At 43.6% G+C, this 21274-nt stretch overlaps 10 protein-coding genes across 10 annotated transcripts; 3 read left to right on the forward strand and 7 right to left on the reverse strand.

Moving 5' to 3' along the window:
• Positions 1-146: 146 nt before the first annotated feature.
• On the reverse strand, positions 147-2060 carry SJAG_02662 (U3 snoRNP-associated protein Utp16; the record flags this gene model as incomplete). Its single annotated transcript, XM_002173825.2, has 2 exons — positions 590-2060; positions 147-540 (listed from the first exon to the last, which is right to left on the reverse strand). The coding sequence occupies exons 1-2, from the start codon at positions 763-765 to the stop codon at positions 147-149; spliced, it is 570 nt and encodes a 189-aa protein (XP_002173861.1). The 5' UTR covers positions 766-2060.
• On the forward strand, positions 155-2904 carry SJAG_02663 (ubiquitin protease cofactor; the record flags this gene model as incomplete). Its single annotated transcript, XM_002173826.2, has 2 exons — positions 155-1341; positions 1735-2904. The coding sequence occupies exons 1-2, from the start codon at positions 1195-1197 to the stop codon at positions 2902-2904; spliced, it is 1317 nt and encodes a 438-aa protein (XP_002173862.1). The 5' UTR covers positions 155-1194.
• A 299-nt stretch (positions 2905-3203) lies between these two features.
• On the reverse strand, positions 3204-4386 carry SJAG_02664 (CENP-H Fta3). The gene is made up of 2 exons (XM_002173827.2): positions 3509-4386; positions 3204-3360 (listed from the first exon to the last, which is right to left on the reverse strand). The coding sequence occupies exon 1, from the start codon at positions 4221-4223 to the stop codon at positions 3516-3518; it is 708 nt and encodes a 235-aa protein (XP_002173863.1). The 5' UTR covers positions 4224-4386; the 3' UTR covers positions 3204-3360; positions 3509-3515.
• A 160-nt stretch (positions 4387-4546) lies between these two features.
• Positions 4547-6030, forward strand: SJAG_02665 (Vac7). The gene is made up of 2 exons (XM_002173828.2): positions 4547-4756; positions 4921-6030. Exons 1-2 carry the CDS (start codon positions 4600-4602, stop codon positions 5523-5525), a joined length of 762 nt encoding a protein of 253 aa, XP_002173864.1. The 5' UTR covers positions 4547-4599; the 3' UTR covers positions 5526-6030.
• SJAG_02666 (GTPase-activating protein gyp1) lies at positions 5904-7776 on the reverse strand. The gene is made up of 3 exons (XM_002173829.2): positions 7656-7776; positions 7463-7587; positions 5904-7402 (listed from the first exon to the last, which is right to left on the reverse strand). Exons 1-3 carry the CDS (start codon positions 7665-7667, stop codon positions 6175-6177), a joined length of 1365 nt encoding a protein of 454 aa, XP_002173865.1. The 5' UTR covers positions 7668-7776; the 3' UTR covers positions 5904-6174.
• A 232-nt stretch (positions 7777-8008) lies between these two features.
• SJAG_02667 (DNA polymerase epsilon catalytic subunit B) lies at positions 8009-10513 on the reverse strand. Its single transcript, XM_002173830.2, has 4 exons — positions 9815-10513; positions 8452-9740; positions 8276-8386; positions 8009-8235 (listed from the first exon to the last, which is right to left on the reverse strand). Exons 1-4 carry the CDS (start codon positions 10071-10073, stop codon positions 8080-8082), a joined length of 1815 nt encoding a protein of 604 aa, XP_002173866.1. The 5' UTR covers positions 10074-10513; the 3' UTR covers positions 8009-8079.
• Positions 10451-13159, reverse strand: SJAG_02668 (ubiquitin-protein ligase E3 RBBP6 family protein). The gene has a single exon (XM_002173831.2). The coding sequence runs from the start codon at positions 12381-12383 to the stop codon at positions 10917-10919; it is 1467 nt and encodes a 488-aa protein (XP_002173867.1). The 5' UTR covers positions 12384-13159; the 3' UTR covers positions 10451-10916.
• A 393-nt stretch (positions 13160-13552) lies between these two features.
• Positions 13553-16025, reverse strand: SJAG_05276 (ATP-dependent RNA helicase Dbp2; the record flags this gene model as incomplete). The annotated part of the gene is made up of 2 exons (XM_002173832.2): positions 13553-13902; positions 14651-16025. The coding sequence occupies 2 exons, from the start codon at positions 16023-16025 to the stop codon at positions 13553-13555; spliced, it is 1725 nt and encodes a 574-aa protein (XP_002173868.2).
• Positions 16026-17325: 1300 nt separating this feature from the next.
• Positions 17326-19502, forward strand: SJAG_02671 (TOR signaling pathway transcriptional corepressor Crf1). Its single transcript, XM_002173833.2, has 2 exons — positions 17326-17493; positions 17539-19502. The coding sequence occupies exons 1-2, from the start codon at positions 17364-17366 to the stop codon at positions 18894-18896; spliced, it is 1488 nt and encodes a 495-aa protein (XP_002173869.1). The 5' UTR covers positions 17326-17363; the 3' UTR covers positions 18897-19502.
• Positions 19503-19553: 51 nt separating this feature from the next.
• On the reverse strand, positions 19554-21189 carry SJAG_02672 (tubulin specific chaperone cofactor E; the record flags this gene model as incomplete). Its single annotated transcript, XM_002173834.1, has 3 exons — positions 19554-20271; positions 20314-20960; positions 21148-21189. The coding sequence occupies 3 exons, from the start codon at positions 21187-21189 to the stop codon at positions 19554-19556; spliced, it is 1407 nt and encodes a 468-aa protein (XP_002173870.1).
• Between the last annotated feature and the right edge of the window lie 85 nt (positions 21190-21274).

Below are 21274 nucleotides of genomic sequence, written 5' to 3' on the forward strand. Positions count from 1 at the left end.
AGTGCACAAGCTCACTAAGATAAACAAGAATACTTAGTGCAGCACACTATTTCGCTAATGCACTTTGTTCCTGTTCGGTATTTTTAGATTCTGAGGTGCACCGTGCTGGAGCACGGTGCGACCCAGCTCCTTAAAGGCAAAGGAATTTACCAAGAAAGAGGCCTCCGTGCAGGACGGCGGTTGGCGTGCTTGTTGAGCCAGTTTTGTTTTTTCTGAGCCATCCGGACCTCTTTCGCGGGAGGGAGGACAGACTCACGTCCAGACGGCAGGACGGCGACGCGAAAAGCACCCTTTTTGCGGACTCGGGTGCGACGACGTTTCGTCTCTTCGGGAAACACGATGCGTGTGGGCATGACCTGCTCGTCAGCAGCCTCTGAGAAGTCGTCCTCGTCCTCCTCCGCATCTTCTTCTTGTTCTTCCTCGAGTTCGGCCGACTGGAGGACACTCAGGTCCAGTTTTTGCGCGTTTACTTTCGTAAGCTTTTGTAAGCGATTCTGCTCCTGGACGGCACGACGGCGCTCCTTTGCAGATTGTTCTAGTCTGTAGGGGTCAGTACGAATGTCCAGTGTCTGAAAGCTATAACACGTACGCTTTTACATGGCGAGACAAACGTTCTTGCTCGTCGTGTATAGCCTGAGCGGTTGATTTCACGGAAACCTCCTCGGGAGCCTCTGAATCCGAAGAATCAGACTCCTCAACCTCGGGTTTTTCGGCGGGCTTCGGCTCTGCATACAGCTTAACATCCATAACGCCCAATTTTGCCATGATGGGGAAAGACAGGTCTACACTTGTATGCTAAGGAAGTTGACCGAGGTGGCCGAGCGGAGTTCTTCCGGAGACCGAAACATTCCCGAGAAGGCAGTAAAAGGCACCGAAAAAAGCCGAGAAAGACACATCGAGTGCCGGAGAACTCCGAGGAAGCTGTTTGCAGCACGACGAGCGACGGCTTGCGGCAAAGCTGCGTATTCGGTGTACAAGCACAACGTGCAACCGCCCTCGCATCTCTCTTCTTGTTCACTTCCTCGCCCACTCTTTCGGCTACGCTTCGGCCATCTTACACACCACACCGCGGTGAACACCGCCGCTTTTCGGCGAACTCCCGGACATCTTCGCTACTCAATCCAGCTGCCCAGGCTCTACCTATGTAGCAGGTACACAATTTTCTTCACACCTTCAACTCCTTCAAAATAGATCATGGCTCACGTTCAACAGCAATCCGCTTCTAAAACACCAACAGATGCTTCTGTTCCCGTGGAAACGGTGCTTGGAAAAGACGAAATTGGCTGGATGTTTGTGCAGGAATACTACACATATTTAAACAAGGAGCCCAGCCGTCTTCATGTAAGTTCGGACTCGTTCTCAGCCTTGTTTTGGGGTTTTCAGACGCACGGACGCGTTTTTCGCTGAAACAGCGGTCGTCTGTTTAGAAGTCGAGTAATTACTAACGGGTTAGTGCTTTTACACGAAACGTTCGACCTTGGTTCATGGTGAGGAGGGTGAGAGCGTTAACTCTTGCCATGGTCAGCAGGTGAGTATACTTCTCGGAGGGAACGTGATGTGAGGGGGTGTAGATTTTTGTGAGGTTAGACAAAACCGATGTGTTTTTGGTCATGTCTTTCAACGGATCATGCACACAAGTCTTTACCGGGATGCTTTTCTCTTTGTATCTTTTCCCCTAAAACCTCATTGTCTACCTTGACCGTCGCTTTGAGCACGAAACTAACTATGGTTTAGGAGATTCATAACAAAATCGTCGATTTGGACTTTCAAAACTGTAAGGTCCTTATCTCGAACGTTGACAGTCTCGCCTCTTCGAACGGCGGTATTGTTATTCAAGTCCTCGGTGAGATGTCTAACAAGGGACGTCTCTCGCGAAAGTTTGCTCAAACGTTTTTTCTCGCTGAGCAACCGAACGGCTACTTTGTCTTGAACGACATTTTCCGGTTTTTGCGCGAGGACGTTGAGGAGGAGGAGGAAGTCGTGGCCCCAGCCGCTGCTCCTGAACCCGAGGTAAAGGAAGAAAGCGTAGCAGTTGATGCTGCCGAGACACCGGTAGCCGCTACTACTGCTGTCGCTGACAACATCATCGCTTCGAAGACTCCGAGCACTGATGTTGCTGCTGCTGGAACTGCTCCCAAGACGACTGCGCTTGATACCGCTGTTCTCAAGGAACAGGAAACTGTTCCTGAGCAGGCCGCTGCCACTCCAGCAATGACTGCTTCCACTACCACTGCTTCTACTGCCCCTTCCGCTGTACCTGCTAGTTCTACGGTTGCTGCTGCTGCTGCTGCTGCTGTGGTTTCTGAGCAGAAACCCGCAACTCCCAAAACGTGGGCCAAACTCATTTCACGCAACCACGAGCCTAAGCACACAACCACCGTTGTCGAGCCCGTTGTCCCTGTATCCGCTCCCGCCCCTTCCTTCCAAACTCCCGCTGCCACCTCTGTCGCTCCAGGAGCCACCGCTGCTCCCGTTGCTCCTGCTGAGCGTACGCCTCGCTCGATGAACGGTGTCGCTGCCCCTCCGACAACGGAGACGTCTGTGTTCGTGAAGAACATTCCCATTGACATGTCTTCCGCTACCGTCCAGACCCATATGGCCGCATTTGGTGCTGTGAAGGGTCTCGAATACGCTCGTAAGAAGGGTACTGCTTACATCGAGTTTGTCGACGCTGCTTCCGTTCCTGTTGCTCTTGCTGCCGGTTCGCTCGCTGTTCCCAGCGGCACGCTGCAAATTGAGGAGCGTCGTCGCATCTTCCCCAACAGAATGAAGATGAACGACCGTAAATCTTCGGATGATCGTAATGGCAACCAAAAGCGTGGTTACCGTCCTATGAACAAAAACCGCTCCTCCTACGAGCATCGTTCCCGCGATGCCGGTAATGCCCAAAAGTCTAAAGCGTAAAATTGCTCTTGAAAAAGCCATGTTCCATACCGTTTTGTTTTGTCGTGCTGCTTGCTACAGGCGCATCCACTCTTTCATTTCCTCTACAAGCACCCACTGAGGCAGCAAATTACCATGCAAGGATTGCTGTGTTCACAAAAACCCGATTCTTCCTTAGACGACCGACTAAACCTGTTAACATCTCCCGCCCATAATCTTGTAAGGAACTGAAGTAAAAAACCAGCGGAAAGGACCGTGTCCCATACGACCAGCCAGTTACGCATTATTCCACCAGATACACAACTTCAATTATCAACGACGGCTGCCACACTCGCACCGCTGTACTGAATTAAACCTCCAGATAAAATTGTTGAAAGTGATTTTATGAGTAAGCTATAACGTAAGCGACGCCCAACGAATGGTCGCTCAGTAGAGATACTGCAACTGCTAGATTCAGCTCTCGGAAGAATACTGCAACTGCTCATGTTAGTTTTTGATCAACAGCAAAAAAAATGCCGAAAAACCCTCAGTGTGTCATTGTCGTCCAACGACAGGCACTTCTTGGTGCACTGCCTCCGTTGAAGAAATTCAAAAGCATCATGGGGAGTTCAACAATTTAACATACCTTTTTCCTAAGCGTCCTCAAAGTCCGACTCAAGTTCACCAACGGCACTCATGATATCCATGATTGTTGGGTTGTCGGTCCAATCCACACCGCTTTCCAGCACAAGTGTTTGGACGACATTTCTTAGCACTTCCCACCGACCACGGACTTGCCGGTATTGTGTAACCACGTCCCCAATGGACTGAGACGCAGCCTCCTGCTTCCTAGAGGTAATTTGGATTCGCTTGTACAATTCCGAACACTCTGCGACGGTGTCCTGGAGCATCGCACTTAGCCGAATGCCGTGATCACGTTCTTCCTGCGCACGATGAAGCATCTGAAGACACGACTTCGTTAGGTCAGCCTGTCGGGACAACAGTGATAGTAGTCCCAGTGGGCTAGTGTCCAGCTGACGCACAGTCGCAGTGGACTGTGCATCACATAGAACCTGCAGTAGCACGTTTGAACCAAGATACGTTGTCGAAACGTTCGTCAAAGAAGAAAATTCAGGACCTCGTTCGTGGAATAGTTTTTCTTGCAACAGCTGTTCGTACTCAGCCCACAGACGCAGGACACGGGTTTCTTTCTCCTGGACGACCGACGTTGATGCGTCATTAAGCTCGTTTCTCAGGGAAACCGGTTCGTTCACGAGCAGGGATAATATCTCCAAACATGAATTGCTGACAGTGGAGTCATCAGGGACCGGAAGAACCCTTCTGCTTGAGGATCCCGGCATCTCAATGTGGTTTTATATCAAGAGGGAGTGTCTACAACACGCGTCCCTACCTGTGCTTTGCTCGTCTTTGGAGTTTCTCCGTACGTCACGCCAGTGCGCAGTCCTCAGCTACACGCCATGGTTTAAGTTAAGGAGGCGAGTGTTGGCAGTTGGTAGGTCCCATCGGTCGAGTTGAGTTGACATGATGTATTTGTGACTGCTACTAGAGCTTAAACTTATCCCTGACGTCATGCAGACTGTGGGTGTTCAGGCTAAATTACGTGGTGTCGCCTACCCTTTACCATATTCTACGTTAACGCGTCGTTCCCAATTCGGCATATGAAAGCACCTTTTTAGTGATGAACCTTGCTCTAATCTCAGTGTTGAACTAAGTAACATGTTGAACAATCGGGGCGTGCGAATGTCTGTGGAAACGGAGACGGTGGAGGCTGTTTCTCAAGTACAAATCCAACCATCCTTTACGAAGAAAACTTCAACGGAAACAATTCGGTCTAAGAAGCATTTCAAGAGGCCAAAGGTCAATTTGCTGACAGGTACGGTTATTGAGTCTGTGAGCTGTGGATCTCGACTCGTTGTCTGTGAAACTGCGGGCTGTAGATGCGGTTTTGTGCCTGACTTTTTCATTTTGAACGATTTTCAACGAAATGATGCTCTGTTCTTCTCATTACTTGTTTTGTTCTTGTGTCTAACATTTTAGATCGGTCTAAATCTGCTGTTTTTGCTGCTAAAGTTGCTTCAGCTGTGGAGGAATGTGCAGACGATGAAGAGACGGAGAGTTTTGTGTACGACAACAATGTCATGCCCAATATCGAAGCAGCAAAGCTTTCACCCACAAACTCCACATCATCAGCTGCGTCGTCTTTGCGTTTTGCAATGAATCGACCACAACACAGCACATATGGCGCAACTGATGTGACAGGAAATCGAAGCCTTGCAAATGGTTATCGAGCCTTCATGTTTTCCTCTATACCACTGAACACGGACCTCACAAATGTCCGTACGAACTGGGCTGCGACTGTTCCGGCGGCCAGTCATGCAGCCAACTCAAACATGTTTAGTCCATACACTCACAATGCTTACCACCGACCTGCATATGCTTTTGGTCATGTGCGACGTACTTCTCGAACGATTCCCATGATGCTGCGACACTCTTTCAAGTGGCGGATTGCGTTGGTTCTGGTTGTTTTCGTTTTCTTTGGTCTTCTCATCTTTCTCCTCTTTCACTGGCTCCCTCCTTTGTTGTGGAAATTGCGATCCATTGGAAGTGGTCGTAGACCTCATATGTATGCAAGGGACGCATAACCAAAGTTTTTTTTAGGAGAGGCAATTCAGCCCAAAGGAATTGCATTCTCTGAATATTTAATGCTACGCACTTCTGGTTATTCGCTTGGGCGGAGCCTTTTTATCTCACACACGCACACACACATACACGCATCAACATACTCAAACACTTTCTCTCTTTATTTGTTTTCAGTTTCCTTATTACCCCTTTACTTTTTTGATTCTTACACACTGAAGTCTTTATTTCCTTTCATACACACTTTTCCGCATAATAATACTAACACTGCCGCATACAAACATTTTTGCTAAACGTGTTTTATGTAAAAACTGAGGAACCCTGCTGGTACACATCTACTGACTGTTCCATTCGTTCAAACACACATACACAAATTTCCAAGGTTATGGATGACGAAGGGGAGCACTATACTTCAATTACTACGAGTAGGGCATTATTCCTCGTTTATTTAATGAATAAGAAAGCACACATAAAGTTAACGCAATAGATTTCATATGACGGAGAACGGAAGAAGCTGAGGGTGGTGACGATGAAGAAAGAGAGACGAAGGGTAAGAGTGGGATAGTTTGCCGGCTAAAGAGGGTTTGAGAATTAAGAGCAGCAGCAGCAATAGGAGCGAGTAGTTGAGAACAGCGCTCATCATCATTACAGTTCTCACTTGAGGTGAGCACAGGCATCGCTAAACAAGTACTTCCACAGGTATGCTTCACTTAACAGAACCTCAACCTCGCTATCAGACCAATTTCGGGTAGGCGGTGACTGTAGAAAGATAATACAGTCTTGAAAGTCCATTGTTTGAAGCTGTTCCGACCATTTAATGAGTAAGGAAACGCAAACATATACGTGGAAATCTGAAACTCCAGTTAAGCCTTCAGCAATGTAAGTGTCCCACATACGAATAATGTGTCGCAATGCAAATTCCCGCATCAGTAAACAGTTCATCCATCGGAAGCTGAACTGCATAAATTCAATTCCTTGAGCGTTGAAATGATTTATTAAATCAACGTCGATGCGCTGTGTGAGCTCTTGAAGTTTCATGACTTGTCGATAGATACCCGGTTGAGACTGGATGTAATTGTCCTGGATACCGTCAAGAAGTTTAGAGAGACACCAATATGTATCTGCTTCAACCGTAAGAAGGTCCTCCTTCGAGACACGATTTTCAATGTCGGATGTGTCTTCGTTAATTTCGTTCATACTATTAAGGAACACAAAAAGAAATGGGGTGGTTAGATCACTTATGCCCTGGACATAACCACTTGCGGGATGCCGTATAGACCAAACGTACAGAATCCTTTCGAGCATCCCTCTAACGACTGGTTGTTGGAACAGCTTCAAGGTGGGATGTGTTCTTTCGACATCAATGTGTATTTGATGCTTTAAAGATGCATCCAATGTTTCATTGCCTGTCACGAAGAGAGAGTTCGCTGTTTCATTGTACTCATTTCTTTTACGCACAAGAGTATCATCACGCCGGACGGCATTGCTTGGCATATAACCTAATAGAAGCTTCCATACTTTTCCACGTAGCTGTACAGGGATGCCATTCCATGCAAGCTTCCGCAAAGCATTTAAATCAACAATGGGCTGCTCCAAAAGAGCTGTCATTTTTTCCAAACGGACTCCTTCAGACACTGGCATTTTAATAGGAGTGTTTGTTGCGCTTCTAGGACGATCAATCGAGCATCGAGTTCGTTCCGTTGAGTCAATGGACATACTTCTCCGCAAAGTATGTAATGGAGCTGACTTTGGGCCTCGTGCTTGCATAAAAGACGGATCTAATGCCTTGAAATGATTTGCCCCAGGTCTCACTTTTTTACCAAGAGCGTTTCTGAAAGCATTGAACGACCGGTTGCAAAACTGAGCAACTTTGCTTGTTGTACTTTTTGTAAAATTGGTCAGCAAAAAGAAAAAACAAACCGTTAACTTTTTATGTACACACCTTTCTTTGTCAATTTCCGGACTCGGTGTTTTCTTTAGAGATAGCGAATTTGAATAGGAATGTCTTTTTTTGGATCGAATACCTACATTACTTTCGGAACAGTCAATCGCGGACGGACGGGTATTCTAAAGCAGAAATTGAGTTAGTTGAAAAGAAGACAAAGCGAGGCTTGTTATTCATTTGGGAAATTTACCTGTTCTGTCATTACAAACAAGAATTGTCCATACTGGTAGTAAGATACTCTAAGAGTGAGCGGCTAAACTCAAGACGCGAACATAATTAATGAGTAAGCAGATGGGAAAATCCACTAAGAATAACAGTTTCACACGTAAATGAAACATCTAAAATGATTGGGCAATCGGGATAACCGATGAATTGAAAGAGATGTTGTGAGAATTACATGTGCAAGAGTATAACAACGAGAAAAGGATTGAAGAAGAACAGTAATAGAAATGATTGTGAGACCGTAGATGCCTAACATTACTCAAGTATACAAAAAGCACCGCTACTTTTCATAAACACAAGAACGGAATTGAACGTATTTTTAAACATAGATTAATGAAACAAACAGTTAACTTTTTAGTAGTATTTCATGAAAGTTTCTAAACCTAGAACTGTTACAAGTGTTCCTTTATGCATTTAACTTGTTTGACAAGCGGTCGAACTTCTTGCCAGGATATATAATTGCCTACAATAAGAGCACCGGGATTAAAGGACGTGCACCCAGCATAATGGACGTTAAAAGCAGGTATAGAAGTATCAACAATTGCCATCTGTTTTGTTAGTAATTGTAGGAAAATAATTAGCACGTACGCAATCTGGAACAGGATACAAAGAAAGTGCATAATCATAATCCCATAGAACAGGTCGCTTCCAGTGAAGAAATGGGGATAAATGTGCTTGATCCAAAAGCGTTTTCACAAGCTTGTATAGTGTTAGTTAGTCATGAGCTTGATATGTGCCACTGATTAGTGAGAACATTTACATACTTTGCGTTTTAATTGAGTTTGATGGACTTCTAACGATGACGCATCCTCTCTTTTATCCGATGTGGTTGGTCTCTCCGGTTTTTCCACATGAAAACTGTTCCGCTGGAAGCGTCCTGTTATATTGTCACGGAAAATAACAATCTCTCGGCTAAAGAAAGATATACGAGAAGGATTGGAGGTAAATATAGCATTTTTACTGACTCTCCGGATGCGATTAACAAAGTAAGGTGGGATAGGTTGTTGAGGAAGCATACTAATGCCATTACAGGTCCAAGGATCATTAGGGCCAGGGATAAAAACAAGTTGACAGTCTTTACAAATGCCCGGAAACTTTTCTAAGAGTGTAGCAAACTCATTAAAATGCTCTTTGTACTGCAGGGAGGTACCAGTGTTGTGAAACGCGGTCGAATAAAAGCTGCCGCAAAAAATGAAAGTTACCGGAAGTTCATCAATATTGTTTTCATACATCCCGAGCATTTTTTCTAATGCAATAAAGGTTTGTCTGTCGTCTAGGTGCAAGTCAGCACAAATAACAAAGTAAGCATTTTGAAATTCGCGTTCAGCTCTTCGAATGTAAGCGAGTTGATTAGTATCCAAGTTCAATCCTAAAGTGTCCAAGTTTGCTTGATGCCGTAACGTAGCGTCTCTTTTTTCAATGGGTGGGTGACAAACTTCAAAAACAAGAAACTTTCCGTTCTCTAAAAATTGACCATTAACAAGAACAAGACATCCAGGGAAAAACCAACCCATTCCCCAAGCACATTGACTAACATCTAGTTCCACTTGAGAGTCCAAGTCTTCTAACCAGGGTTTACCGTCTGGTCTTAGGTTGAGTTGTCCAAACAAGAGGAAATCACTACCGGCGCGACCCAGTAAGCTTCTGATTGGAGTAATACTTGTTTGTCCGCCATTAGAGAATGTCCTATGAAAGGAGGTTGACTGAAATGCATCATTCTGTGAAATGCGATGTTGGATCACTTGTAAACGTCTCTGATACATATTCGTAAATGATTCTGCTTGCGGGAGCAGCGAAAGTTTTTTGGTAGAGCGTTCAAAGAACCTCCTTGATGATTGGTATTCATAGTAGGGCATTTTGAAGGCATCGATTACTTTGAATTGACTTTTTACATCAACATTAACCTTTATTTCCGAGCCTCTTGACCTGTTTAAAACAGCAGCCGGATCAATTGAAGGCATTCGAGCAAGCTCTACATTTTGTGGTTCATGTGGTACCGTCAGTGAGTTCAGAATGGGAACTAGTAATTCATGTGAAACAATCGGTGTGGACTCTTAAACATAGGTCAGTTAAAATCCTCAAATCCATTTAATAAGGGCTTCGCTGAAAGAAATTAGTCTGACTCACCGTGCATGCGTTTCCAGGTACGTGCAATTTCATCCAAGACACTTTCGCAATTGGTTTTCCAAGTTGAACCTAACCTATTGGCGACATATGTTGACAGACACTCTAAGCTTTTTCGATTTAAATTGAGGTTATACTTTTTTGTAAAGACACGAAAAGCAATCGGGCGAAATTGTGTCGTTTTTATAACAAAATGGCTCTTTTCTCCGTTTTTTGGAGTTTCTCTCGATAATATTTTTTGGATCGATGTTGGATTAGTCATGTTTTATGAGCTATTATGACTTGAGGTTGGGTAATCGTGAATTAATCATTAATGCTTAAAAGCAAGATATTATGCAGTCGAACACGATTTCTCAATTAAGATTGAGATAATAGCCTTAGAATCTTTATTTAAATTGATCTTTGCCTAAGAAACAATAAGTAATTTGATGTATTAGTCAAATTTCGTTCAAGTGCTGAATCTTATTAGGAAAGAGATGGTTAAATCACAAATAATGTTATCGTAGTAAGTTGAAAATGCATACGGAAACAACGTAAGCTGTCTCAAATTAACATTCCCTAGTATGTAAGTCAGAGGCCTATCGACTCGTGATTCTGGTGTGAACATTTACATATTGGAATGTTAATTAAATTTTATAAAAGCAAAACACTACAGCATGAACTTGATAGGAAGGGTTACAATATATAATATGTTAAATTAAAAATGACTAGAATAGGTCGGAAGAAGAAACGAGTTCAACGAAAGCAATCAAGGCCATATGATATGCATCCGACAAATCCAGGATACAAAACATTTCCTACATGAGGAATGTTGATATGGTTGAAGAAAAAAATTAAGCATTGTCAATACATGACTGACTAGTAATAAAACATAAACTTTTTGTAGAAGACCAAAAGTTGGAAGATAGATTGAACAATCAACTGTGTCTCGTAACGCCGATGAATGAGCTGTGTCAACTAACTCTTTAAACAATAACCTTCCTCTAAGAACCCTTTCCAATAATAGCCTTCATGCCCAGAATTAGATTATAGATTTTTTTCCGATCAAAGACTTCGTGCCTATTTAAAATGTGTAGGCAATAATCAATACGGTAAACGGCATCCATTACTGAGAGCGAGAAGGCGAAGGTTGACGCGCATTGTTTGATTGCTGAGCAGGAGAGCCCGATTCTGAACGTTGAGAAGATGCGACACCTTGACGAACATTCTTGGCATATGGTGCTGCAGTATTTGGAGGGAAAGGGGAAACACCAGCAAAACCTGGCATCATTGGAGGAATTGGTAGACCAGGAATCATAAAAGGCGGAAAAGGAGGGAAAGCGGGGAGAGGCCCATTACCTTGATGAAATTTAGGATTTGCAGTAGCACCATAAACTGGTTTAGCTGGTACTACGTGAGCAGGGACAGAACGACTAACTTGTTTCGGCGCCGGTGCAGAGGAGTCATCATCCTCAGTATGTTTACGCTTCTCTCCGCGATCGTTTACAGATGAAGCTGCATCATTTGCCTTTTTATCATTATGTTGCTCACCTAAAATTGATTTCACAGCAGCGTCAATTTTCTCACGCGCACGGAAATCCGGTTTGACTGAATCTAAAAGAACATCTTTCTGCTTACATTTGGGGCAAACAAAATCACTCTCAAGTAATGCATTCTGTATACACTCTTCACAAAACAGTTTTTTGCAACAAGGCGTCACTGAAGCTTGACGTGCAAAATGTTTGCAAAGACCACAAGCCATATTTGCGTCTTTGGGTTCCATTTTGTACACATCACTAGCACTAAGAGCCTTTTTCTTAGATTGATAAGATTCCCAAGAAGCAACGTCAGGTTGGGCGACAACATACTCGCCCTCAGCGTTAATCATCACATTGGCGGCATCACCATCAGTGGGTTGTTCCACAGTTTTCAGAAAAGAGCGAGGAATACCGGTTGTACGCTTTACGCGGGGCTTTCCATCATACGTAGGATCAGAGTTTGTAGGACAAGCTTGAATCCAATGGCCTTTCTGGCCACAGCGAAAGCAAATGTAACCATTAGGAGGAGGGTGCTCGGGAACAAATGCGGGAGCAGCCCGTCTTTGATTACTTTTATAGATAGGAGTAGCAGTTGCCATTTTGTCTTGAGTTTCACGCCACTGGTCACTAGATGTCTGCAGCATTTGTTGAATTGCTGCATCCTCAGCTGTGGCCGGACGGCGAGACACGGGATTGTCGGTAGGCTTCAACTTTTGTACAACGGGAACATTTTTTTTGCCAAATTCGTTTCTTCCAACGTTGGGAGCCGCGTTCGCCGCGACATAACGAGCAGCAGTACCACGACCCGGCTTCTGGGCGGGTAACCGACGTACAATTACAGAACTGGATCTGGGGATAATATAAGTATCGTCATCATACTCTTCATTTGTGTTTGCATTGTAAAGTAGCAAATCGAAATCGAGCCCGTTTCCAAGTTTCTTTTGTTGAATAATCTCGCGTTTCACGTCGAAGACGGACATGCCAGTTGTGCCATCAAACGTCACTTTGGAGGGATCCTTTTGAGACTTGAACTTGTAGTAGATTACACTGGACATGATAAATGTGAGCAGATAATAAGTTAAGAAATTAAAATGGAGACGAGAAAAACAAGGACATAAAAATCACAAATAGTAAGAAAGGGAAAATCAGATGTCCCTCGAGTGATAGTACAGTTGACGGTGAGACAAACGAATGAACGAAGAAATTAGAACCGTCAAATAGATTTCTGGGTATATGAAGAGTGAGTGTACCGAGAAATACAGCCTTCTGTCTCGGGAGAAATTCCAAAAATGATAAAATAAAATAAAAACGAAGTAATTTTTATAAGGAGCAGTAGACTTCAAAAACTGCCAGTTGCCCTCAACACAGCACAATAGAGTTCCAGAGATTTGACCTCAAAGAAGTATCAGAACGAAGGCCAGGAAAAGCAGCGAAAAAGAGAATTCGGTAAACCAATCCAAAGGATTATGGACGCTACTTCAAGACTGTCGTAAGCTTCAATTTTTGTCGTAGAAAAGCCTCAATAAACTGTGAATGCTTTCTTCACAATCCAATATTACACTGAGCGAGCTTAGTATCAAGATAAAGATTAAAGTGTTTCTTAATCTTTGGATCAATACGTTTAACGAAAAATAAGAAATACAAACATATAAATATCAAAACAATCACAGCTTTCTCAAATTCAAATCTTTTTTTTTCTATAATAGTGAAAAAAAATATTAAACTGTAAAGACAGTAACCCAACTAGCTAAATCCAACAAACGGCGAGAAATTTGGCACCAAACGAATTAATTCGACTGAAACACCGAGTTGGTAGAAACCAAGAAGGTTGGGGAGAATAATTCTCTTATAAAGTGCACTAAGCGATTTACGCGAATATGAAACGAAACCAATTCTGATTGGGTGTTTACGCGAATATAAGCGAGACAAAATTGAGGAATAATAAAGTATTTATCGTGTACCGGAGCAACAAGGAACAAAACGGCATTCGAACGGCAGCACTAAAATACGAAATCGCACACAACCACCGCTAATCAGAGCGCACGGACACACACAGACCTCACTAATCACCATCATTTTCCATTAATCCCAACGGTAGTATTACTACTCTATAACCTAAGAACATCCCTTGTACACGAAGCCCGAAAAATATACCAACGATTTTACAGTCGCACAATGTTTGTCTCGCAAAAAGCAAGTGCCAGACCGCAAACAAAAAGCGAGACTACCATCTCGAACGGCCGAGAGGAGCATTGTTGCTGCCAGTGTAGCCGCGGCCGCCGTATCCGCCGCCGCCACGACCATAACCACCACGGCCACGGCCGCGTCCACCCCAACGGCGGTTACCACCGCCACCAGAGTAACGAGCCATTTCCTCCAACTTGGGGTCAATGTTTTGCTTGGCTTCACGAAGAATACCAATGAGGTCACGAGCTTGCTTAGAGTTCTCCTGGGTGAAGTAAGTGTAAGCAGTACCCTTAGCACCGGCACGACCAGTACGACCAATACGATGGACGTAGTCCTCGGTGTTGCCGGGAAAGTCGAAGTTGAAGACGTGAGTGATACCCTTAACATCTGTAATCAGTTAGTAAACAATCAAAAAAACGCCGGTGAACCAGGCGTTTAATAATGAGCTGCTGCTATTAGTGCATTCAAAAGGTTGCCAAAAGGCTCTGCGAGAGAGCGACACAGTTGACACAACCAATGATGCACAACAAGCGTGTTTCATGGTTCAAATCGTTTCAGGCGAGGTTGAAGAGTGGTTTTAGTTGAAGAGGTTTATGAAAGACAGGGCTGCGAATGTCAACAGATGCCCTTTTGCGCACAACAAAAGCCGTACACATGCTATTCGCAAATATTGCATGCTCAGGCTAGCATACGCCAGGTCATCTGGGTTTCATGGCTTGGCACATTCACGGCCGTTTCAAAGCCGACAAATGCAACCGTCACTGAAAACCAAATTAGCTGAAATGGCAAGCCAAACTTCTTAGCAGCGGGATCAAAATCTTGAATCGTGGCAGCGTGGGGATAGGCCACTAACAAAAGTTTCCACACTAACCAACCCCTGTAGAAAAGAAAAGCATGCCTTGGCAACTAACTGCGCAGCCTGCACGAGCCAAAGGAGCAACATTATCGCCCACGATGTTCGTAGCGCCCTTCAACGACACAATCGTGTCTCCGGACGTATTCACAGCGCCAAGAGCAAAGTGCTCAATCAACAGTCTCTTCAAAATAACGTCACTCGTATCATCTCTCGTCCGGTCACGAGAACGAACAGCAAGCACAACACGCGGTTCGTCGTGAAAGCATAAGAAATACATACCAATTCCTCGAGAAGCCACATCGGTAGCAACCATAATAGGGGACTTTCCAGTACGGAACTCGTTCAACACCCAATCACGCTCGTCTTGAGCCTTGTCACCGTGAATGGCAAGAGCGGGCCAACCATCTTGACGCAAGAAACGAGTGATCTCGTCAGCAACACGCTTGGTGCCAGTGAAAACAAGGACCTTAGACTCCTTGTCTTCCATGGCCTTTTCCAAATCCTTAGAGAGGCGAGCGCGCTTGTCAGCGGGATCAACAACCTCAACGATTTGCGTGATGTTGTGAGAAGCGGCAAGATCCAAGGAACCTACAGTAACTTGAATATAGTCCTTCAGATAGTCGCGAGCCAGACGTTGGACCTCCTTGGGCCAAGTGGCAGAGAACATAACAGTTTGACGATCAGGACGAATCTGATCGACAATTTTACGGATTTGAGGCTCGAAACCCATGTCCAGCATGCGGTCAGCCTCGTCCAAAACCAAGTAGGTGACACGACGAAGGTTGGTCTTGCCAGAGTCCAACATGTCCAACAAACGGCCAGGGGTAGCGATACAAATCTCTACTCCACGAGCCAAATCACGGATTTGAGGACCACGGGGAACACCACCGTAAACACAAGTGTTGCGAATACGTGAAGTGTGACCAAACTTAGTGCACTCTTGTTGAATTTGAACGGCAAGCTCACGGGTGGGAGCGAGAACCAAAACAATAGGTCCGTCACCGGGAGCCAAAAGGGGTTGAGCGTTGATATGAACAATTGCGGGAAGACAGTAAGAAAGCGTCTTACCGGAACCAGTGGCAGAAATACCGACCATATCACGACCAGACATAGCCATGGGCCAAGCCTGTTGCTGAATGGGAGTAGGAGACTCGAAACCGAGTGCCTGGACCTCCTTCAATACATAGTTGGGGAAGCCGGCTTCCTCGAAGGTGGAGATAGGACGGGGAACATTCTCACCAATGACCACCATCTCCTTTTCTTTTCTGAATTGCTCAATCTCAGCATCAGACTTGAGACGAACATTTTCGTGTTCCTTGTAAAAATCCTTTTGGAAAGGAGTCAAGGTTTCCTCGCTCCAGTTGGGCTTCTCGTTCAGGGCACCGCCACCGAAGGAGCTACCGCCGTTGTAAAAACGGTCGTTGTTACGATCGTTACCACCGCGGTATCCACCACGGTCACGACCGCCATATCTATCACCACGGCCACGGTATCCACCGTCGCCGTCGCGAGAATAGCTGCGGCCACCGTAGCCTCCACCGCCGCGGTAACTGTCACCGTTTTGGTTGTTGTAACCTCCTTCGTAAGACATTTTTGTTTTTAGGGTGAGGGAGTGGTTGGGAGAGGGGAGGTGCATGGAGTGCGCTACCACCATTTATATAGACAAATGGGATGGCAAAAGAAGAAGAAATTAAAAATGTATAAGTAATTTTATTCATAATGCTTTTGATTTTTCTTAGCATTTTCATGTATACAGATAACCGTTTTTTTTTTTTTTTTTTTCTGTATTTAATTCTGGTGGATTTCTTTTAATCAATATTCCTCCATCGTTAGGAAAGGAGTAATGTGTAGACCCCGTGGCATTAGACGTTAGAAGCGCGATGTTTGATAGTTCTGTGAAGGGATAGAAAGATACGTATAAAAATACAAATCAACTAGAAAGGAAAGCATGCAATTTCATTTAAACAAGATATTCATGAGCCCAGACAAAGCAATATCATTTGAACAAAGGCTCTAACGATAGATAGTCCTTTCTTTGTTTGGAATTCATTGTTTACTGGCATTCGTTACGGTAATTTCATGTGGCAACGCATCGCGTACGACCATGCGAACAATATGCGCACAATAGTAAGATAAAAATCGCAGTGTTTGGGTCGAAAGCGTCATACACAGTTCAATTTGAAGCTGAGATTCGCATATGTGAAAGTTGTTTTGAGTACAGAGAAACAGACAGGAATGTGATTGGGAGAAGGAAAAGGCGTGTTAAGAAATACGCAAAACGGGATTAAAATTGCGTACAGTGTTTATCATTTCGCCCAACCATGTTGAATTACCGTTTTGTTTTCTTTAAACTTCAATGGTATTTTCCTTGGCATTTTAGCTTTTTTTGTTTTTACTCTCATACCATAGACAATATTCCCAGTCTCATTTAATGCGGTCATATAGTAGCATAATTACTGTGATTGATCCTTTGCCAAATCCAAAGGGATGATTACATTTTCAAAAGCGCCATCATTGTGTTCTGAATGTATCATTTAGTACTTAACCTTATTTTCATAATTAATAATTTTCCGCTTTTGATGTGCGTCACTATCCCTTTACCAACCGCAATTATCTGCAATGGAAGATGAAATGAATTGCAAATGCTAAGCAGTGAATTTGTAATTTATGAACTAAGTACTTTATGCGATAAGAAGACAGAATTGCAATGTTCTATCATCATTGCTCAATAAGCACGTCCTCTGTGTTTCGAGATACTATAGGAGTGCGACCTCGCTTAAATAAGCTTCCACACCGTAACGAAGGGGGCTCGACTCCACGAGGTGATTGGTGTTTACGCTGCGAATGGTTATTGTGGCTCGATTGACCGCTTCCGGTGACGACGGCAGACGACACCAACACGAGGGGTTTTGGTGTTGCGGAGACCCTTTTCCTCCCGCAGACGACCTTTCTTCTCGTCCCGTTCACGCATAGCAGTACCTTCTCGCAACAAATGGCTTCAACGTGTGAAATGATGCAAAAACCGTCTCCCGTTGAAGGAGACGATGGTTTAATTAACGAGAAAGCCGTGGGCGAGAAATTGACCGCTGGCGTGTTCCTGAACGAGAACTTCGTAAAATATGGTACATGATGTTCTGGAATTGTCGTGTGAAATGCTAACAAAGAAGATGGAAACAATTATTCTATAGACGGGAGTGCTGTAGGTACTAGTATGACCCCAGAAAAAGAAAATAACTCATCTGCGAGTTCGACGACATCCGAGGAGCCATGCGCTGCACTAGCAACAAACGGGAAACCGGCTTATACGGCGAGTTTTAATATCCAGGAAATGGGAAAGCTCTCTCTAGCCGTTGAAAATGAATTGCCAGTACAGGAGAATGACGACGAGACGGTAATTGAAGGATTGCCCGGCACTGATGATTCTCCACTCCTTTCGGAGAAAGGAATGATAGATGCTCCATTTGCTTCAAGCTTCTTAAACGACATTACGGATGCTATCGTCGCCCTTCCTGATGAGCTTGATATCGACTTGCTTGCTTTCGACACCGAGCAACAAGAAAATGCAATTTTCTATCCGCACGTCAATATGGATGAACGTCTTGAAGATGACTTTTTGATGGGCTTCCTTAGCTCAGAAGATGAAAAAGAATCAACTGGTGACGAACAAGATGATGTTGATTTAATTGGTTGGGAATGCTTCTTCGATAGTTCCGGTGATGAAATGACTGACTATGACTTGAATGATTTTAGTGAGGCCACTGACGATGAGCTCCCTACGTTTTTACCAACAAAAGAGGTTAATGAGCAACGTGTCTCTTCTCAATGTGTTGCTGAAGTTCATGTCAAGGACTCGAACGACTCTGAGGCTTCGGACTTGCCTGTTTTGGGAGTCTGGGCCCTGGAAATGGAGGAACCCAATGCCATTATTGATGGCAGTCATACTCTTCACGTCCATGATGACGGTAGTTTTGAAGAAGTTGTGCCGTTTCCTATTTCTGAGTCTATATCCTATGGAAGTGTTGATGACACTACAGAAAAAGAGGATACTAGCGTTCGTGAAACAAATCTTGAGGAAATTCTCGATACTTCTCTTATTCAAAGCACAAGCAGGTCAACCATCTCGGATAGTTGTACAAGTGTTGAGCACAAGGAAGATAAATCGCTCAGTCGCTGGGATAGGATTCCCATCGGCACTTTTCGTCGTAACCAGTACATTCGTTCCATGGCCATAAAGGAAGAACTTGTTCGTGATGAGTGGTGCACGCTTGCACAAAAGACGCGTGAAAAACGCAGACAGAAGCTTCGCTCTGCTGGCGGCGCAAAGTTCAAGTTCAGGAAGGCGCGCCGTGCTTTAAAGCGCCGTGCTCGCAAACTCTCATTCCATCAGGTGCATTCTGATTTTCAATCTGCCCTTGAAGAAAGAGATGGCCTCAATGACTCTTTTTCAAAATTGGAACAAAATGGTTTTGGTTTGACACCAGAACTTTCTCCGTTGTTTGAGACAATTGGATTTAGTGAGATCTAGGGATTTCACCAGTGTATAATTGTCCTAACTCGTATCAGGAGGGTTATGTAAAATAAGTTTCTTTTTTCTGGACTTCTGGACTCAAGTGGTCTACTAGCAAAATATTGCTGTGCTTGCTGTTTCTATTATAAGCTAGCCAACGTAAACGAGTTTTGTTGCAGGTTACACGTCGCCGACTACTGGTTTGTTGTGCCATCGTTAATCTTTGACATCACCTTGCAGGATCTCTTTTATTACGCGATACCCGTACAAGAGAAACGGTGATTTCATGTACGGTCTCTTACATGGCTTTTCTATGATTGCCTTGGGAATGATTCCCCATTTATGCTTTCCAAAAAAAAAGAGAGAAAATGAAAAAAAACCATAAAAAGCTAAGTCACTTGTCTTTACAGGTCCTTTCCGTGGAGTGCATCTTTTTAAACTTTCACTGCTGCATTCCGTTCTATTATTCTTCCCCTGCCTTTATTTTTTGTTTCTGCTTTCGTTTGGATTTTGTTTTCTTCGACTTGTGTAGTTGGGTAAGTCGGATTCTTGGGTTTGTCTGTGCATTTTTTGTTTCATTAATGAATATACTATATATTATATATAAATTTTATTATTCAAAAACGTTCATGCTGGAGGACATAAATTTGATCTTATGAAGCGTGTGTGTATGTTCTAATTTGGAACAGTCATCCGTAAACAGAGCTCAACCGGGTAATCTGAAGTGTACTCAGATAGCTTTTTGTCTTCATCCTCCCAAATTTGTTCTATGGAATTTGAGAATGTACAAGCAATCACATAACGCCTAGCCATAACATGAAAATGCGCTGCCAACAAGGCCTTTGTGTTGAGTACAGTCCAATTCATGTGTAGTAGTAGATACTTAACTTTTTCGGGATAGTTGCTACACGTTATTCGCACATTGCGGACAACATTATCAGCCAGACGACCAGGTACTCTTTCAGACAACCGTTCGCCGAGCTTCAGCTCTTCAAGTTCATGCTTTCTCCATATATATCTCCAATGTGGTTCTCGTAATGTCAATTCTTCTTCATTGCTGATGGCACCCGAATGTATTATACGTCGTATATAGTTAGCGAAATAAAGCTCCGCATCTTGACGTTCATTATTGCTGATACGAACATTGTTTAAGTATATTAGTTGAGGAATCCTGGCGATCAGATACAGCCGAGCTGTTACTGTATCCTTATGCAAAAAATCAAGACGAATACGAAGTCGTTCCAAACAAGTTAGTTTCCGTAAAGAGTCCACCATTGACCACGACTGAATCATATTGTTTGACAGATCCAAGTTCTTCAAATTTTTAAGCGTCCGTAGCGTTCGTTCATCTAACGCATCTATACTAATGGACGAAAGATTGAGTGTTTCGAGACTAAGTGGTTAAAATTCCGTATGACAATATAAAAGTACTCACGATGTTAACTTGGAAAAGTCAAGTCTAGAAAATAGCAGTCCAGGATTGTTAGCAAGACTTAGCGTTTTTAACTTTGCGTGTCCAAAGAGACCAGGATCACTTGGGATTTCTAACCGATTATACTCCAAACCAAGATGTTCAAGAGACGGGAAAATGTTGCTTAGCTCTATAAGAAATTCATATGGTACACGCGTTGCATTAAGACTTAATGATTTCAATCGAGAGAGCACCGGAAGTCTCAATTGCCGACTGTAATCAGTGAAGTAATTACAATCTAGGTTCAGATGGATTAAATTTTCCAAAGGTTCAAGTGAATATAAAATGTGAAAAATAGAATCAAACAAATTTCCGGTAAGGCTCAAGTCTTCCACAGCCTGAACAGTTGTATCCAGCTGATATTCCTCTTCAAATCGGTTGATCTTTTCATCTTCCAAAACGATAAGTTTAAGTGACTGAAGGGAACGTTGAATTTCACGGACTTGCTCAAAACCGACAAAATCAATTTTCTTTGAATGTGTCAAATTTATTGACTGGACGAGATCGCTTTGATCATTGTATTTTCTATTTAAAGCTTCAAAAAATCCACAAGGAACGTCTCGTGGTACATCAGTAGATAAAGTAAAATGCACCTTTATTGATACTAGTTGCTAATTAGCAGCGTTGTTGTTAAAATAAAGAAGCAACTTACACAAACTGATTCTTCTGTAAGTTGCAAAACAGTTTTCGTGTAGGATTGGCCTGTTTATCGAGAACTATATGATAAAATTTTTGGTTCGGAAACCCGTCTATTTTTGCAATTCCTTTAACGATGCCTCTACAATCAAAATAAGATACTCTTTGGGGTCGATTGCATGGCTTTTCCTTAATATTAGACATGAATGTGAGATTATTCAGTCAACCAATGGGTCAATGAAGATGGTCGAACGAAGATAAAAGTTTCATGAAAAAGTAACTCCCGAAA

Source organism: Schizosaccharomyces japonicus, assembly GCF_000149845.2.
Source record: "Schizosaccharomyces japonicus yFS275 unplaced genomic scaffold supercont5.1, whole genome shotgun sequence".
Taxonomy (NCBI): domain Eukaryota; kingdom Fungi; phylum Ascomycota; class Schizosaccharomycetes; order Schizosaccharomycetales; family Schizosaccharomycetaceae; genus Schizosaccharomyces; species Schizosaccharomyces japonicus.